This window comes from Chrysochloris asiatica, unplaced genomic scaffold (genome assembly GCF_000296735.1).
Source record: "Chrysochloris asiatica unplaced genomic scaffold, ChrAsi1.0 scaffold00003, whole genome shotgun sequence".
Taxonomy (NCBI): Eukaryota; Metazoa; Chordata; class Mammalia; order Afrosoricida; family Chrysochloridae; genus Chrysochloris; species Chrysochloris asiatica.
Window position 1 is genome coordinate 48233324 of NW_006408521.1, and position 20225 is coordinate 48253548.

Sequence of the window (20225 nt, forward strand, 5' to 3'; positions counted from 1 at the left end):
CATATATGATTTTGACTATGAATACCACACATGGAAGAGGGTACATATATGATTTTGACTATGAATACCACACATGGAGGAGGGTGCATATATGATTTTGCTTTCCTAAAAAAAGCTCTGGAGTCCTGGTGTGGCACAGTAGGATCAGCTCTGCACAACAAGGTTGGTTTGAACTGCAAGGTCAGTGGTTCAAACTCACCACTGCTCCTCAAAAACCCTCTGCAGGGTAGCTATGAGTTGGAAATGACGCTATAGCACTTAACAACAACTACAGAATGTTTTATTTACTAAAGCTATTTCAGGAAATCATAATTACAATTTCCATGGTATTACCAGACTGGATAGACTTCACCATAAACCAGTGGAGAGATATTGAGACTGAAATAACTGAAATATCTACGTCATGAAAATTCTTACCTCAGAAACAATCAATGAAAAACAGATTTAATATAAGCTTCTTATAGTTTTATCTACTAATAGCTCATCTAGTATGCCTTTTACTTCCACTTTTTTAGTTAATGTTGTTCTCTCTTAGCAGGATACAAGAAAAGTCCTGAACGTGTCTTCTCCATCGATACTGCTTAACTGCACCAGTCAAGTGAGAGAACTGTATTCCTAAAGTCTTGATTTGGAGTCCTGATATGGCACAGCGGGTTAATGCACTGGACTGGCAAGGTTGGTGGTTCAAGGTCACCAGCCGCTCCTCAGAAACCCTCTAAGGGTTGCTATGAGTCAGGACCAACTTGGGCAACAACATAGTCTTGATTTAAAAATTAATCACATAACTTGTCTAAGAAGAGTATGGAAACAAAGACCAGTGAAGTCAGCTGTCTAATAACAGCTGTTTCGTCCCACAACTCTTCAGACTCCCAAACTTTCCCTTCTTGTATTTCTGCAGATCTCTTCCTCTAATGGTCTAAATACCACCCTGGACTGACTGACCCAACATCCTCTATCGTCAAGGACTTCCAACCCCACCCTACCTCAGTAGACTCCACTCCAGGCATGGACGCTCCAACTGTGTCGGTCCATGAGTGGCTTTGTCGTTCACCAGACATATAGCACTTAGGCCAGAAAGCAAGCTAAGCAGATGATGAAGCACAGGTCTGCCCAGCTCAGTCCTCTGGTTAGAGAGGCGCACGCAACAAGACTGCGCAATGAAGGAAGCAGTGCCCAAGTTACCTTCAGTACTAGCTCCTGAGCTCTTGTAGGAAGTGTACTCCAGTCCTGCACTATGTTAGAGGGTCACCTGAAAGCCCCACCTTTCAAACTTCACAATCCGGAATTCTCCTCCCTGGACACACAAGCTACTTCTATCTTCCTACTTATCACAGCCCTCATCCACAATGAATGGGCCTTCACGTCCATCTTCACTTGGAGGCCCACTCCCTGACTGATTCTCACAACCCTTCCGTCCTTCCTGAATTCTCTTATTCTCCCTCTCTAGCCTGCCCCCCCAATGATTCAGCCATCGTATTTGTACCCTGGGTTGGTGGTCATGTGCCATGGGGTCGGTTCTGTTCATAGGGACCCTGCACAGGGTTTCCAAGACATAAATCTTTATGGGAGCAGAACGCCTCTTCTTTCTCCTCTCCTATGGAATGGCTGGTAGTTTTGAACTGGTGACCCTGAGATTAGTAGCCTGGCTCGCAACCACTGTGTAACCACTATGCTACCAGAGCTCCTAGTGTGGCACTGTGGGTTATTGCGCTGGACTGCAAAGTCGGTTTAAACTGCAAGGTTGGCGGTTCAAGCTAACCAGCTGCTCCACGGAAACTCTATGCAAGGTCGCTATGGGTCGGAACTGACTCGACGGCACTTCACAACAACACCCTATACTCTAGGATGGTGGTTCTCAGTTGGAGTCTGGACCAATGTGTCTGCATTACCTGAGAATGTGCTATAAATGCAAAGTCTCTGGAAGACCAGCGATCCATAGGATTCTGGTAGATGCTAAAGTTTGGGAACCACTGCCCTGAATTAGACCTCCAATGGCTGTCAACATTTTGTCCTGTTTTCACTATCCCCAAGCGCTGCCCAATCACCTGTCTCTTCTACTTCAACTCAGCAATGACCAAGAAACTCAGCTGGTTGGGATCTCACTGTGGCCCTTGAAAGTACTCCTATTCCCCAAGAAGCTGATCCACATCATTCTACTTTTCCAAATACCTCATGCCTATCTTTTTCCCTGTCATCAATTACAGTTCTACCTTAGTTTGCGGCAGTGGTAGTTGTAGGGTAAAGGAATCAAGAAGGTAAACGCATGTTCTTTACTGCAAGCTCAGAGTGGTCAGAGATCAGTGACTGCACAGGGACCCACTCCTAGCTGACCCCCTGTCCGTCAAGCTCAGAGTGGTCAGAGATCAGTGACTGCACAGGGACCCACTCCTAGTTGACCCCCTGTCCGTCGGCCTGCTGATGAAGTCACCGTTACGTCAGTTTGCTCATTTCTGTTTTAGAGAGCCACAGGTTTGTGTCAGCATCAGGGCGGGGAAATCAAGACCATCCTCCTCTCCTAGAAACTGCTGAGTGCACAGACACATTGGTTACATCCGGGATGTGCGTCATACCATAGACAAGTGACAGGGGACACACAGGGACTCTGCAGGGCCTCCGTGTGCCTCAAAGCTGGAATCAAAACCTAACTTAGGAAATATCTCAACCCAAAAACATGGAGTTAAAGCCAGCTATCTAGCTGCAGCTGGGAAATTCCCCTAAGACTGGTATCTAGCAGGTTCCCATGACTAACAAAGGCACCCCAAGAGATCTGAAGGTGCTTCCGGGTTCTAACCACACTTCACATTACCAATCAAGCATCCACATGTGCAGGCGTCCACCTTTCAGCCCAGTAAATGACCACAATCCATCGCTACCGAAATTTTGCTGTGATGCAGGTACACCTCAATACCTAGAAAAGGCAGATGGGCACTCTCTGCATAAAGAAGAGCTAAGACCAGAATCTAAGCTTCATATGTGTACCAGGCCCGCTGAAGCTATTCAAGGCAAGTTACGTAAAAAGTTAGTCAGGCTATCAAAGGGGCCAATTGTATTCTAATTGGGATCAAGTGACTTGGGCTTAAAGTCTCATTTCCTGACTTTCCTGCTCTGGTTTTCTGGGGATAACATACTGAGATTTCCTCTATCTTATGACAATAACACTGGCCCCACCTGCCCACCCCACAGGGATCACGAGAATGCTTGAAACTGATGCCAGGGGATACCAAGGTGTCACTAGGAGACACTCCCTGGCCCTCTCCCACCAGTCCGAGTAGCCAGACAGGCGTCAGGTCTACACATGAAAGTACTACATGACATTCTTTCTATGAAAACCATTTCGATAAGAACCTAAGCTGGAAACAGTTAAATTATACAACAGCAGTTCCCTTCTGAAACCACTAAACTCATCATGGATACTGTGCAGTTGTTCTAAGGTCATCATCATAAGTACTTCGGATTCTTCACACCAAAAGGTATGCAGTGAGGGACACACAGACTACTCCAATAATGACTGCTGACCAATCAAATTGGTCCAATGAAGGAATGAATATCTGAGGCAGCTCAAGAGAAATCGAGTCTAGAGAAATTCCCAAACAGATTGAAAATAATGATGTTATGATTACAGAATTATTAGTAAGTCCCAGGACTGCTACTAGAACCACAATGGGAGCTGTACTTAGCACTGAGGCCTCTTGCAGACAGCTTTCGATTCTGGGAAGACCGCATTTCAACAAGCCTCTCTGTGCTGCCTGGGTAGCAGGTGACAGTAGTGTTGTTCATACGCAGATCCTTGGCTGAGCAACAGTTTTAGTTGGCAGAGCTCCAAAATAAGAAAAACAAAAAATACCAGGGGGAAAAAAACAGATTAAGAAGTTTTGTTTTGTTTCAGCATCATTGAGGGCTGAGCGAACACAGAACGAGGTGTGGGAACAGATGGCTCTGCTCCGGTCTACATGGTCTTTATCGTGGCTCCTCCAGTGTGAACATTCCAGGCCACCGCTTACTCGGATGCAGCCCTGGCGGAGATGGAGTGCCACAGCACTCTGCAGACAGCACAGCTGGGGCCCTGAGCCAGAAGGAGTGCGTGCCTGCTGGAGGGCGGGAGGAGATGGCACTGTGGTAGAAAGCACTGGACTGCAAGGTCAGCTTGAACCACAAAGTCTGCAGTTCAGACACACCAGCTGCTGCTCAGACACCCTTTAGAGGGTCACTAGGAGTTGGAAGTGACTTGACAACACTTAACAACAACAACTACGAGACTATGGATTACTCTGACTTCACTACATCCTTCCTTTCCTGAGCTTACGAATCTTGCATGCTGGCAAAATCCTGAGCAGGGAGAAGACTGCTCGGACTCGAGGACTATAGTCAGTTTCCTTGTTTAGAAGATGGCCATAGCTTTCCTAGTTGACTGTCGTTTAGGTTGAGAAATGTCACCATTTAAGAAAACCCAAACTTATGAAGCATGTCAATGGTGGGTGATTGCAGGTCTCATTTTCAAAATGACATTTAATATAATTTTAAAGACTTTTTTTCCCTAAAACACACTTAATGTACGACTGTTGCTAAGTGCCGCCAAGCCGGTTCAGACTCACAGTGACCTTGTATAGGGTTTCCAATGAGCAGCTGATGAACTTGAACTGCCGACCTTTCAATTCAAGCCGACCTTGACATCCAGCGCACTAACCCTCAGCACCACACCAGGACTCCGGGTCCTAAAACTGAATTGGTCAATGGATTGTCTCTGAAGCACAAACATTTTCACAAAGAATCCTTGTATCATTTATCGAAGTTTCCCCAAACAAATGACAAATTCTATACAATGCATAAGAGTTAGCCATATCTGGCCAGTCTCAAGAAAGTATAATCTCATATACATTAAGGAAATAATAAAAGTGTAATAAAGAGGCATTGTAAAAACACACCTGCTAAATTGCTTTTTAAAATGGTGCAGACATTAATGCCAAGTCTTCACCTTCACTAAGAAACATTTTCTGCATTCCAAAGTCATTGGAGTTTTGAGAAAACATAAAAAATGTTGCAAATAACTGAAGATCGGAGACCACCTAAAGTAAAGCTTTCACAAGTATTTCTAGCAGAGCCAAGACTGAGCTATTCATTCCCTCAAAAGAGCCATCTAATTAGAGCAGCTTGCCAGAGCGGACACGCACACTACTGTGGGCACCCTAATCGTCCTGTCCGATGCCTCAGGACCCACTTGGTTTAGTCAAGGCCAGCCCCCGTCACATGATCCCTCAGCACTCGGCCCAGCAGAATAACAAGGGTCAAGAGCAGGGCAGTGACGCTGTAAGATGGGGCCAGGCAGTGGACGGTGCGGTCATGCGACCAGATGCCAGTGCCCACTCTACCACTGATCTCTCTTTGTAAGGCAGCTAACATTCCTGCACCTGAGTGAACACTGTAAAACTCAGATTGCTCAGTGGTGGTTCCCACAGCCCAGTCTTCCGGGGACTATTTTTGGATGACAAGGGCTCCGTGCAAACTTGGAATCAGAAGATCCACATGCAATGTGTACACCGTTGAATGACACAATTCGCCCAGCGAGGGGCTTTTAAATCAGAGGCTCCGCAAGAGAAACCACTGAGGAGTCAGACACGGGCGAAGGTGCTCGTGCACGCCCGCACTCTATAGCAATAGCCCATGGCTCATGGCAGGACATCATCTGTCGGCAAGTGTAAAGGACTCACCGAAGACACTTTATACTTGGGCTCCTAATTCTTAACAAACAGCCCCCTGGGCCTCAAGTCCCACCACCCAGTGCCTGGAGTCCATCAACAGTCTCCTAATGAGAATGTCACTCACTTGGCAAGCATCTACTAGATATTCTGAGCACCTAAATGCCAACGACCCCTAAAGGCCTATCTCAGGCCCAGAACTCGCCTCCCAACTCCAGACTCAGATTACCAATCTCCACTCTTGCTGCTCACCCCAATCTAATCTCCGGCGAGGCCCCCACTCACAATCTTTCTCCCTTCCACGTCTTACCGAGCATCACTAGTCACAGCATTCCTTAAGGTTAAACCTGGACAAGCTCTCTCCCTCCTCACCACCCCACAAGAAGTACAGAGGTAAACACTGTTGGTCCTGTTTCTACAGTGTTCCTCAAACTCATTCGGGTTTCTCCATCTTCAGCGACACCATGCTTGTTCAAGTCGCCATCACCTCTGGCCTAGAAGAGTCTCCTAACTGGTGTGTTCAAGTCGATTTGTAGCTCCCTACAATCCATTCGCCATGTAAGTCAGGACAATCGTTCTAAGCTAAGTTAGTCCATGTCAGTTCCTTGACTTTAAATGCTTTAGGGACTCCCCACTGTACTGTGAACAGAATGCAGATTTCTTCCTACGCTCTGTAGGGTCCTGCAGAGTTTGCTCTCTGCCTGTTGACCTCTCCAGTCTTAAGTCACTGACTCCACTGCAGTCATGCTGACCCTTCTTCCGCTACCCAAATGTCCCAGGTCATGTCCCAGGATGACCTCCCTTCCTTTCACCCCCCACCCTCCTGTGTTTGCCCATGTGACCGCCTCCACGCTAGCACTCTTTCTATAGATGGTTCTTTCTCATCCTTCCAGTCTCAAACCAATAGCATCTTCTAACAAAGGCCGTCCCTAACCACCCAGAGAATTTCTTCACAACATTTTCTTTTCCTTCTTAGTGGTTTCTCATTGCTTTGTAACACATATTTCCTTGTCATGTCAGTTACTTATTTCTGTCCTGTTCCTTTAAATTACTTCATTAGTATTCCTTATCCAGCTCAGCACTCAGTAGGTACTTTCACTATGTACTGAATTCACTAATGAAGACAAGTACCTTAGGCACGCCCACATCTAACTATGCATAACCCACTGGTGACTACAGTATGCAATAAAAAAGAGTATACCTTGTCAACTTTTTTCTTTTTCACAGGGGGGTCAAACCTATCATTAGCTCCAAAATACTGCGTCAGTTCCTTCCACTGGGCTTCATTTGAGGCTTGTTTTCTACAGGAAAACAGATAAAAACTTTTAGATAAAATGTGCTCATTTTGACCATTTTTGATTGGCTATTATATCACAACTAAGTCTTCTGCTTAAGCAGTTTCAGAGAGGGTGGATTCATTTGGCCCCAGCCTACAAGGCCGCCCGGAATAGGTAAGTGTTTAAATCTGACCTACCTCTGAGCCGCCTCGTCACTCTTCACTTCACCTAAAAGGAATTCATAAACTGTGAATACCTTGTAGTGCTTTCAATGGTTACTTTAAATTCCACTTTAAGTCAAATTTCACCCTTAGAGCTAATGATAACTGACCAGAATGAAAACCAGAACCTTTCCTGGAGCGTCTTCCTCTTTTCCTCTTGAATCTTGAGGCTGACGTTTTCTGTTCAGAATGTTTTTTGTGCAATTCTTGAAATTTCTATATAAAAGTGGGGGGGAGGGCAATGGAGAAGCAAATACATTTCGCAGCAACAAGGCATGCACTTAAAAAATAAACTTGCTAAAAAGTACTGAAAAGGATGCTATTCCAACATTTTAATGATATCAGTTTAACGGCAGGAGTTTAGCTCTTCTTGAGCTATTCTCTTCTCTCACAACCTGTGTTTTCAAAGTCAGTCATCTGCTCAGCTGAGACTAAAATGTGATGGTTCACATGGAGAACCGAGGATAGGAGCAAGTTCGAAATGCCTCAGGTCTCCTCGGGTGCAGGAGCTAACCGCACTGCTTTGCCCCTCTGTCTTCTGCTAAGCAAACAGAAATCAAAGCCATTACCTAAGAAGCCACTGTTTCCATGACAGCCCCAGCCCACTCTAAGCTCTCAGAGGGGAACTTTTCCACCTGTTCTTGCCTAAGAACATATGCATTCTGACCGTGGCAGACATACGGCAATAACACACACACAGGCTGCAGTAGGCACACCACACAGTACCTACATTCCACACGTGCACAGAAATCCCAGCGGGGCACTCTTCATATGCATTTGTATTTGCCTCGGTTTCAGTTTCCGCTCCATCGGTGGGGAAAGCGGGGATTTCTGTGGTTCTGGTCACGTGATCTTCTGCTTCATCCTGTAGGTGAAGTCTGGAATTCTCCGATGTGGCCTCTTCATCTTCAGAACTTGACTCCACATCACTTTCATTTAAGCCAGGAGGTAGCAGCCCACTCCACATCTTCTCTGCAACAGGGAAAGATACAGATTCAGACATGCAAAGTAACCACAAAAGGAATTTTTAAAGCAACTGAAATGGAACCTCAGGAGCCTCACAATTATACCAACTGTTTGGAAACAGCCCATCTCCTGTGTCTTTTAAATCTAAAAACATGCCAATATTGGAAACTGAGTGTCATGACCCTAATGCAAACATTTCTGCTGTTCTGAGATTTATGGGAGGAGGGCAGAAACTGGCTCTATTACGACTTTATCACAATGGACCCTTGGGCTCATTCTCCATTTCAGATTTAAAGAGGTATTTTTGGTTTAGGGTTTAAAGATTATCTCAGGGCAATAGCTTTAGGAGTTCTTTCAACCCTCATGGCTCTAGAAGTCTGAGATCCTTGAGGATTTGTAATTCTGTTATATATTTCCTCCTTTTGGTCAGGATTCTTCTATGAAATCTTTGACCAAAATGTTCAGTAATGGTAGCCAGGCAACATGCAGCTCTTCTGGTTTCATGGCAAAGGAGGCAACTGGCTACATATTCCGTGTTCTCCTCCTATTCCTCACTCCCCTTCTTCCTCTATTGCTGCAGGTACTCTGACATTCGGGGCGGCAGTGTACAAAAGAAGCAAAACCCCTGAAGCTTATGGTCATGAGATTCTACCAACGTGGCCAGTTCTATGAGCAGCCCAAGCTCTCAGCTGGGGTTGATAGTTAGTGACAAGCACATTCCTCTTGGACACGCTGCGCCTGCAGTTGTGTGCCCTGCTTCACAGGAGGGAGCAGTCTCAGGTGCCCAAGAGGGAAGGCCTTTCCTCATTGGCTCACAAGCTCTCACCAACATGCCAGTGAGCTGTCTTCAGGATGATATCTGCCTGGTACAATCATCTCCTGTGGGTATCCACAGGAAAAACAAAAATAATTTTTTAAAAGATGAATTTAGTTCCAAACCCATAAAATAAGGCAAAATTTAAACAAGGTTGCGTTTCAGAACTCAGTTCCTACAAATCTTTAAGGTGAAGTGCCACTCCTCTGTGATTTAAAAAAAATTACAAAATAAAGAGCCCCTGGAGGCTCAGTGGCTGCTGTTACCACAGTAAGAGCTGCCCTGCGCTGACCTTGTGGTTTGTAGTCCAGTGTTTATCCTACAGCTGCACACCAAGAGTCTTATACGCCTGCTTTCTAATAAGGTGTCCCAGTGGTACAGTGGTTAAAACACTCAGTTGTTAATCCGAAAGGTTGACAGTTCGACTCACCAGTCCCTCAACAGGAGAAAGCTGCGGCGATTTGCTTCTGTATAGATCTGCTGCCTTGGAAACCCTATGGGGCAGCTGTACTCTGTCCTATATGGTTGCTGTGAGTTGTAATAGACTTGGCGAGTTTTAATAAGAAAAAAAAAACAACAATTAATATTATTCAGTAAACACAATCTTTTAAGATAAAGTATCAATAAAGATATCCAATCATATAAAAAAGGGGTCTCAGGTTGTGAAAAAATTGGGACCCACTGGTGTGGGGGTGGGGGTGGGTGAGGCACAGTCTTGAAAGGCAGAAGACCGGTTTCTAGTCCTTAGGAACAAGATTGTAGTAAAGCACTGCATTCCTCTGGTTCTCCATTCATGATGCACACAATGAAGAGTTGTGATAAGATGATCTTTGAGATGTCTTGCAGCTCTAAAATGTTTCTTCATGGATCCTAAAGGCTGCATGTGTCCCAAATGCCCACAAAACTCACTCCTTGCTGCAGCAAAGTCTCGTATACCATTGATTAAAGCTCAGAACCCCAGTAGATCATTTCTATCCTCTATTTAGCAGCCAGTCATGCTGGCTGGATTTTGGCAAAACGCTACACTTTAGATCCTGTTTGATACTTTGGAGAAAAAGAAGAGAGGGAAAACCCCAGAAGAAACAGATGAAATAAAGCAGGCACACACACAATATGACAGGCAGTGATTGACCATTAATCGTACAATGATCCTCCCACGCGGGAAAGACTTCTAACATACCTAACACATTTTGATTTATTTTAAAGAAATAGAACTCCAGCGTTCAAATTATAAACTTTTAAAGGGGAGAGCTGTAGCTATTGTTTTAAGTAATAATATATGCTCTGTAGTCCTGGTGTGGTGCTGCAGGACAATGCATTGAACTGCAAGATTAGTGTGAACCACAAAGTTGGCATTTCAAACTAGCTAGCTGCTCCTGGGAAACTGCTTGACAGGGTCACCAAGAAGCAGAACTGACTTAAGGGAAGTTAACAACAACAACATATGCTCTGACACAAAGACTTTAGAGTGAACCTAAAGAATGACCCTAGCCTTTTTAATTCTACACTTGTAAAGATCTGGTTAAAAAGAACACTTTCCTCATCTTTTAAGTGCAGAGTTACGTATGCTGCTACACTAAATCACAGAAGCTCTGGTGTAGTGGTTATGAATCGGGCTGCTAACCTCAGGGTCAGCAGTTCGAAACTACCAGCTGTTCTGCAGGAGAAAGATGAGGTTTTCTGCTCCCATAGAGATTTACAGCCTCAGAAACACTGTACAGGGTCTCTAAAAGACGGAACCGACTCCACAGCACATAACAACAACAACAACACTAAATCACATACATCAAAGTCACACACAGAGGTTTCAGGGATAATATCTTCTGGAAGACCAGGAAAACTGCTCATAGCAAAAACCCCAAAATGTAACCTGAGAAACTCAATCGAGAAATGTTTCCTATTTCTAATATTCCAGAAGGTGACTTCCATTTCCAGCCTATGAAGCTATCTTATTGCCTGTATTGTGTATCCAATCTGAAGTAATCACAGACATCGGAATCTTGTCTGATCTGCCTTTAATCTTACTTATATAATACTCAACTAGTCCCCACCAATCTGAAGAAAGTGTTAAATAATGTTGCACAACTATCAGTTTCTGCGACTTGCAGTAACTTATTAGTTTTAAGTGTTATTAAGTATCTCCAAAACTAATGCAAATGCTGTTTCCCTTTAGGAAGTAGATAATGCTGCTCTTTCGCCAAAAGTGTAAAGTAGAGTTGAATATTGCAAGCCCTTAACTAGCCAGTCTGATTATCCAGATAAACTATTAAGCAGGATTTTGTATATATGCATGTTACAATTATGGAGAGCGCTTATTTGTTAAATCAAGACCACAAAAATTGGAGAAAAATACATCCCCAGGCCCTGCACTGTAATTAACCAATAGCATTTCAAGGGTTCTTTTAAATCAGATGCCGCGGGTAGAACACTTACTGGTTTCAAAACAGAAGGGGACGGCTCTAAAAAGATACACCTTTTCCGGCTTGGCAGCACTCCGGGAATTACGCACCAATCACCAAACAGGAGGAACCCCCTACGCACCAGGCACCGGACTCAGCGCCGCACACTCCGGTGTAGGATGTTAGCCTGTTGGCATTTCCGTGGGCAGAAGCTGTGTTCCGGGATACGGCGATAGTTAACAAGAGCCTGTTTCCTGGATGAGAGGCTGAGGAGGCCCCACTGCGGGTGGGTAGGACAGAGACCCTCTCCCACTAACAGACTAGGGAAGGCGTGGCGACACTCCTTCCGAGGCCAGCCCCACCGACGCTTCCGGGGCCTCAGCCGGCGACTTGTCTAGGCCACTCCGGAGCGGCTCAGCGAGAAACTGTGAGGCCACCCACTCCGGCTCTCTCGTCTGCCCGTATGGGGCCTTCCCGTACCGTTCACGTCGGAGCCGGAGCAATCCCAGAATCAGTCTTACAATAAACCGTACTCACCGGCTGGGAACCGGCCTCCCAGCAGCCATCTTAACACTCCGTCAACATTCTGCCTTCTCATTGGCTCTGACCTCTCAACCAATGGGTGGAGGCTATTCTTGCTGTAAGGTTGCCATGGCAACCAGCGTAGGTCTGCTTTTCAACTGGAATAATTCAGGTTATTTTCCTTCTTCTTTTTTTCCCCGCCCCCCGCTTTCCCTTCTCTCTCACATACTTCTCCCTTTCTTCTGAACGTTTTTGAAGACTGATTACACTGCCTTCCCTGCCCTACGTCTGGGCGTCTGAATGAAGAGAGTGCAGGTTTGAACGTTGAACTAAGTTCATTCCACAAGGACCGTGAAGCCCTGTGTGGATGCTCCCAGGTCCTTCTAGGAACGTTGTTATTCATCATGCATGCATTCATTCGTGCATCCCACCTGCCTCCCTCCCTGCTTTCTTTTTTTTTTTTTTTTTTTTTTTTTTCCTTCCTGCACTTATTTAGTGAGCCCCACACAGCACTAGACACTAAGCCAACCCCGCTTTCTTGTTGCTAAGTGCTGTCCAGTTGGTCCCGACTCACAGCGACCCTTTATAGGGATTCCAAGGAGGGGCTGGTGGGTTTGAACCTCCGACCTTGTGGTTCAAGCTGACCTTGCGGCCCAATGCTTATCCTACAAGGTCACACCAGGACTTTCGTTGTTGTTGTCAAGTCGGGTTCCGACCCATAGCGACCCTGTACAGGGTTTCCGAGGAGCAACTGTGTGAGCTTGAACCGCCAACCTTGCAGTTCAAATGACTTTGCAGTCTGGCTCATTAACCCATGGCGCCACACCAGGACTAACGAACAACAATCCTGACTCTTAATAGAGTTTAATGTCTGCTGATGGGAATGCAGGCTGCTTCCCTTACATGCTGTGTGACCTTGACCCAAAGTTAATTGAGCTGCTTTTCTATGCCAGGCATTGTTGTAAGCCCTGGGAGCAGGGAGGAGAGCATAGAAAATAAACAAGGAAAGACCGCTGTGAAGAAAGTAAGAGTGATAGTGGCAATGATGGGAAGTGGAACTATTTTAGAAATGTGTATATGTTCTTAAATAGTTGTTTTTCAGTAGAAGAATACCATCCGACCTTTTAGGCCCACGTATGGCACTGTAGGATAAGCACTCGACAGCAAGATTGGTTGGAACCACAAGCGTGGCTGTTCAAACCCACCAGCCACTCCTCGGAAACTCTGTACAGCATCGCTAAGAGTAGGCACGGACTGGACGATAGCACTTAAGCAACAACAACATCAACACCTACCTTCTTGTGTTGTGACAATGATAAAATTCCATCAAAGAATGTTCATTATTGAAAGGAAGTAAATCTACAAGGAATAGAGGGAGAATCTGAACACTCCAAACAAAATCCAGATTTGTATCAAGGACATTTGGAAAGTCCCACTTTCAAAAAATAGGCCTTTAAATCCAGTTTCTCAACGTTCCTTTGAGAATCCTCCGCTGATTGTTTACTGTTTGACGTTATCGGATGTCTATAATACATGAGGAGTCCTGGTGTGGCGCTGTGGGTTAATGCGTCAGACTTCAAAGCTGTTTGAACTGCAAGGTCCATGGTTCAAGCTCACCAACTACTCCTTGGAAACCCTATACAGGGTCACTATGGGTTGGAACCCAACTTGACAACAACAAAAGTCCTGGTATGATGTTGTGGGATAAGCATTGGGCCACAAGGTCAGCTTGAACTGCAAGGTTAGTGGTTCCAGCTCACCAGCTGCTCCTTGGAGACCATCTACAGGTTCGCTATGGGTCAGAACCAACTTGACGGCACCTAACAACAACACAATATATGTATGGAATTGTGGTAGCTAGTGGATTACTGGTTGAACTGCTAACTTCAAGGTTAGCAGTTCAAATCTGCCAGCTGCTCAGTGGGAGAAAGATGGAGCTTACTGCTCCCATGAAGATTTATAGCCTAGGAACCGACTCTGTGGCACACAGCACCACTACCACATAATTAAAACACGTAGGTCAGACAATCCACATATATAGGTCAAACTTTTCTTCTGGTTCTGGTTGTAGGATTTTTTGTCTATGATTGTTTTGCCATTTTGGAGGGGGAAGTCAGACATTTGATTTATTTTAATCAATAAATGTACCTACCCGTCAGCAAATTCCCACCTTGGAAACCTGCCAAGACAGCATTTTGTGAATGAAATAGTTGTATCCATGAGACTTTTGTGAAACAGAATTGTTAGATGTCTTTTACTAAATCATAGTGAAATGCCTGATGTGTTAGTGAATTGTGTTGCATCTGGCACTCATTTCAAACATGTAAGTTTCATTTAAATTCTCATATTAAGAAAAAACAGCACAAAGCAATTTTTCTTTGTCAAGAAATACTATACTTTATGAATACTTTTCCCTTAATAATACTTTTTTTTTTTTTAGTGTAGAGATTACAAGTCATATCTGTGTTATAAAAGATTAATTGTGGAGTTCTTTGGGTGGCTGTTAAATCTCTAATTGATGAAAAATTATCCCAAGTAAAATGAAATCCCTTAAATAATACAACATTGTTGAATCTATAATAAAGATTCTTCTTGCTGAAACTGAGAAAGAATAAGTTCCTTCTGTAGGAAAATGCCTCTTTTTTCCTCAGTAAAGCAATAGTGGTTTAGTGACATAGGGAAAGAATAGAAAACAGGAGTTGGATTTTCATGACTAAGGAATCAGTTTCTCTGTCTAGATTTGATTGGTTGAATTTGTAAAAGGAGCCATCTACATACAGTGTTAATCCAGAAAGATGCTGAGCAAGTAACACTATAACAGCAAGAATTGGCATCAGAGGAAACAAAATTTCTATAATACAGACTGTTGCCAAAGAAGGTAATTCTTTACTGGTCCTATCTCGCACTTTCCAGTTTAATAGGTTGCACAGCGAGTGAGAGCGTAGACAGCACACCTGTGTGCTAGGTTCTCTGCATCTACCTGTCTTTGTATTACTTCGACACATTGACACACTGGCTACAACAATGAGCTCAGACACAGAGAGCAACGATTGTGACGCTGGTACAGGACTGAACGGTGTTTTGTCCTATTGTACAGAGTCGCTATGAGCAAGAGTACCTCAATGGCGCCTAACAACAACAGCCCTCTGAAAGAGCCTGGTGGTACAGCGGTTAAGTGCTTGGCTGTCACTGAAAGTTGGCAGTTTGAACCCACCCAGAGGGCCCCCTGAGAAAGATCTGACAGTCTGCTTCCATAAAGATCACAGCCAAGAAAAACCATCTGGAGAGAGTTCTACTCAAACATGGGAAATCCACTCAATGGCCATGGGTTTTTGGTGTTTGGCTGGTTGTTTTCTGATAATGCTATGAGGTTGTTGTTGGATGCCCTCAAGTTGATTTCAGCTCAAAGCAACCCCAGTGGACAGAGTGGAACTTCCTCGGAGGAATTTTCTTGGCTGTAATCTTTATGGAAGCTGATCACTAATCTTTCTCATGAGGAGCCACCATGGATTTGAATCCACCAAACTTTTGGATAGCAGCCTGATTGTTGCATCACCAGGATACCTTAATCCTACGAGATAGTAATTTGTTTTTACAGAGAAGGATTCCGATGCTTCAAGACTTTAAGAAACTTGCCTACTGTTACACAGCCAGTGAAGTGCTGGCCCTGGGTGGAGTCCTTTTGCTGGACACTGAAGTTTGTCACACATTGGACTCTTCTTGTTGTCACACACAGCTTCTTTGAAAGGGAGGCTACTGAGAAATCCCAGCTCAGTTCAGTCAAAAAACAGACATCATTCCTCTCCAGAGGAATGATCTACCTTGTGTTGTTCTTGTTAAGTACAGTCCAGTCAGTTCCAAGTCATAGTGAACCCATATAGAGTTTCCAAGAAGCGGCTGGTAGGTTTGAACTGATGACCTTGTGGTTCACAGTCCAGTGCTTATCCCACCAGGACTCCTTTAGAATATACCTGGTAGGAGTGCATAAAAGGAGAGACTCCAGACCCCCAAGACTCTCGTCCTGTTGTTGCTGATGTTAAGTGTTGTCAAGTTGACTCCGACTCAGCAACCCTGTATAGATACCCTTTAAACTTTGTATTGAAACCACACCTAGAGGTCATCCTTGAACTAAATAACAGATTGGCTCATAAAATTAACACTGTCATACATGACTATTGCACTCCTTTAAAAACAAAACAAAACCAAAAAAACCCATCTATTTGAGACCAAATGGTGTACGTTTACCCTAATGCAAAGAAGAGAGGGTAAAGGTGGATGGGGGGAGTCTAGGAAGCAGATCAATGGAAGTGGATATGAGAATTGGAATCATGAGAATGCTGATACATTGTGAAAAGTGTAACCAATACCACTGAACACTGTGTGTGTTGTTAGATGGTGTCCAGAGTCAGTTCCAACTCGTAGTGACTCTCTGTACAACAGAACTAAACACTGCCCAGTCCTGTGTCAGCCTCATGGTCATTGCTGTGTTTGAACCCATTGCTGTCACCACTGTGTCAATCAATCGCTGTCCCTGTTCATAACATGTCCAAAGTATATGAGACAAAGTCTCACCATCCTTAATTCCAAGCAGTATTCTGGGCATACTTCCTCTAAGACAGATTGATTCATTTCTCTGGCAGTCCACCACCACTCATCTGTCAGTTTGTCATACAGTGGTGACTGCTGTGATTCTGGAAGCTATGCCACCAGTATTTTAAATACCAGCAGGGTCACCCATGGTGGACAGGTTTCATCTGAGCTTCCAGACAAAGACAGACTAGGAAGAAGGAGAGACTGACTACTTCTGAATGTTTAGTCACTGAAAACCTGTGTTGGAAGAAGTACAATCCGAATGCTCCTTAGAGGCTAGGGTGGTAAGACTTCATCTCTCATGCTTCAGACATATTATCAGGAGGGACCAGTCCCTGGAGAAGGACATCATGCTAGGTAAAGTGGAGGGTTGGAGAAAAAGAGGTAGACCCCCAAAGAGACCGAAACGTAACAGTAGTGAGGATGGTACAGAACCGGGTTGTGTTTCATCTGGTGTGCATGAGGTCGCTATGAGTCAGAACTGACTTGATGGCACCTAACAATAACAACAACACTGTTTTATTCAATTTTCTTTAGCAACACCATAATTCAAATGCCTCAATTCTTCTTTGGTCTTCAGCTTCCTCGTGCATAAGCGGCAACTGAAATTCTACGGCCTGAATCAGGCACCTCTTAGTCCTCAAAGTGACGTCTTTGTTCTTTAACACCTTAAAGAGGTCTTTTGGAGCAGATTTGTCCAAGGCAATACATCATTTGATTTCTCAACTGGGCTCCCATTGATTGTGGATCCAAGTAAACTGAAACCTTTGAGAAGTTCAATCTTTTCTCTGTTGATCATGATGCTGCTAAATGTATTTTGGTGTTTTGTTTGTGAAGTGCTGTTGAGCTGGTTCCAACTCATAGCAACCCTGTATATAGGGTTCCAAGGATAGGCTGGTGAGTTTGAACCGCCAACCTTGCAGTTCAAACTGACCTTGAGGTCAAGTGCTTATCCTACAGCACCACACCAGACATTGTTAAAAGGGAACAAAATGTGCTGCGTAAACTCAATAAAATATAATAATTAATAAAAGGAAAAGAGAAGCTTTGGGAGTAGATGTCTCTTTTCTCTCCTTCTTCCTTAGTACCTAGTGAGGGATCCGATCCCTTCAGCAGCACCCTCTGGAATCATCCCTGGTCTGCTACATTGATACTTACGGGACTCCACTTTTCTTAATACCTTCATCCAACCCCCACCCCCACCCCCCTATCCTGATTAATCTTGATGATGGAGCATTGTCAAATGTTTCACACAAATCCTGGCATGAAGTCAGTGCTCAGTAATATTGGTTTTCTTGACACATAAGAACTAAGACCACATAAATGTTGGTAGGTATCAGGTTAATCTGCCAACGTCTGTATGGCCCTTACTAAGCGCCCAGGAGTCACCACTGTGCTTGGCCTGGCTTCTGCCCTGCTTGGGCAATGTTATGAAGCACTTTTAGCACTGTTGATAAATGCACAAAGGACACTCCACTCCGCAGCCTCAGCTCAAAGGTGCTCAGCTCTAGCTCCGTGGGTCAGCAAAGCTAGCTCACTAAGTAAGTTACTGGAGTCACCTCACTGCAAAGCAAGCCTCCTGCCTAAAGACACTCAGCTTTATTTGTTCCGGGGCCCAGGGAGCCCACTGCTCTGTCTCATGCTCCAGCTCTTGGTTCTGCTGCTGCTACTGCTTCTCTGTCACTTCTCTAGTGTCCCAACTTTCTGTCCCTGGGTCTAGGGGGTTCAATGCACAGAACAAGTCCAAAGGACATGCCCTATTCTTGGTTCTTCTCTCTTGATAAGATCCCCCATCCTGCTTATGAGATGGTTCATTTTATACCTAGCAGCATGGCAAAAGTGACCAAGCTCCACACTAGAGACCTAAGTTTTTACAATCACAATGAACCCTGTTAACGATCACTCACAACTGAATCACATAATCCTTTCAGTATCTTCTTCCACCTTGTCTTACCGAGACCCATCAGAAAAGTCACTTGGTACAAGTTACAAAGCATGTGGTAAGAAGAAACATATTAAGCAATGCACTGCACCACAGTACTAAAATTGTGGGGTTTATGCTAAACATAAGAACTCAAGAATTTGTAAGACTGGAAAAACAGGTCAGTTACTATCCAACAGGTTCTAACATAGAGCAAGTTCATGTGTATCAGAGTAGAACTGTGTGCTCCGTAGATTGGAACACTGGCTGATTTTTCAGAAGTAGATCACCAGCTCTTTCTTCCAAGGCACCTCTGGGTACATTAGAACCTCCAACCTTTATGCTAGAAGTGAAGTACCTCATTTGCACCATCCAGGGACTCCTAGATGAAATTTTTTGCTTGGAATTAACTCGATGGCACTTAACAACTACAACCACCACCAACAAACTGGTTTCAACTGTGAGGACCTTGTGAGTCACAAGACAGAACAGAAATGTTGCTCAGTCCTGTGCTGTTTTCATGCTCATTGGGATATTTGAGTTTATTGTTGATGCTACTGTACAGTAAGTACTTTACAACCTGGGGGGTGGGGGCAAGTCTTTCAGCACTATCGTGGACAATATTCTGATGTGATTCAGAAGGTTTTCATTAGCTGGTTTTCAGAAGTAGACGTTAGGTCTCTCTTGCTTGTCTCTCTGAACCAGAAACTTCTCTGAAACCAGTCTGCCATGAATGACCCTACTGGCATTGGAAATACCAGAGGCCTAGTATCAGTGACCCACCAGCCATCGTAGTATAAGGCACTGTCAGACCGGTGTAGAGATGGGCTTTAGCACATACTATTTCCTTTGCTAAGGAGCTCTAGTAGTGTAGCGGTTACGAATTGGGCTGCTAACCTCAGGGTCAGCAGTTTGAAACTACCAGCTGTTACGCAGGAGAAAGATGAGGCTTTCTGCTCCTGTAGAGATTTACAGCCTCAGAAACCCTGTACAGGGTCACTATAGTCGGAACTGACCCCAAGGCACATAACCTCCACCATCTCCTTTGCTAGGAGCTCTGGTGGTATAGTGGGTTACATGCTGGGCTGCTAACCACATGGTCAGCAGTTTGAATCCACCAGTTGCTCCATAGGAGGAAGATGAGACTTTCTGCTCAGTAAAGATCTACCGCCTCGGATACTCTATACATGGTTTCTATGAGTCAGAACTGACTTGATGGCACATGACCAACACCATTTCTTTTGCTAAGAAGCTCTAGTGATGTGGTCACTAAAGCACTTGGTTACTAACCAAAAGGTCAGTGGTTGGAAGTCACCGGCCACTCTGAAGGCTAAAGATGTGGCAGCCTTCTTCTATAAGGTTAACAGTCTTGGAAAGCCTGTGGTTTTCTGTCCTATCCGCGTCAGAGTCTACTTGACAAAAAGTGTTGTATTTCCTTTGTCTGGAATTTCTTTCTATCCTTTATCTGGTGAACTATCTTTTAACCTTGAACCCTAGATCAAATATAACCTCCCATGTTAAACCTTTTGTGACTCATGTGCTGCTCAGAAACTCTATGCTGGGTCGCTGTGAGTGAAACCAAATCAACATCACTTAACAACACAACAACAAGCCTTCATAAATGTTGGTACACAGCAGCGCTAGGGATTTGTCACATTGAAACACAGCTCATTGTGGACCAGTCTCCTCCTACAGTTTTTGAGCTCCTTGAAGACACAGAGCTTGACACATATCATAGGTGCTCAGTAAATGTTTGTGGGGTGATGTTTTCCTCACAAATGGATTAGTCCGTTCTTCTGACACAGTATATGCAATATCTTCA

At 44.5% G+C, this 20225-nt stretch overlaps 1 protein-coding gene across 1 annotated transcript in view; it reads right to left on the reverse strand.

The window, feature by feature from the left end:
- FAM204A (family with sequence similarity 204, member A) overlaps positions 1-8158 on the reverse strand; it is a 24130-nt gene extending 15972 nt beyond the window's left edge. Inside the window, exons 1-4 of the mRNA XM_006831495.1 lie at positions 7922-8158; positions 7302-7407; positions 7168-7198; positions 6895-6994 (exon numbers count right to left, since the gene is read on the reverse strand). Coding sequence (XP_006831558.1) covers positions 6895-6994; positions 7168-7198; positions 7302-7407; positions 7922-8158 — 474 coding nt within the window. The remainder of the gene's footprint in view (positions 1-6894; positions 6995-7167; positions 7199-7301; positions 7408-7921) is intronic.
- Positions 8159-20225: the final 12067 nt, after the last annotated feature.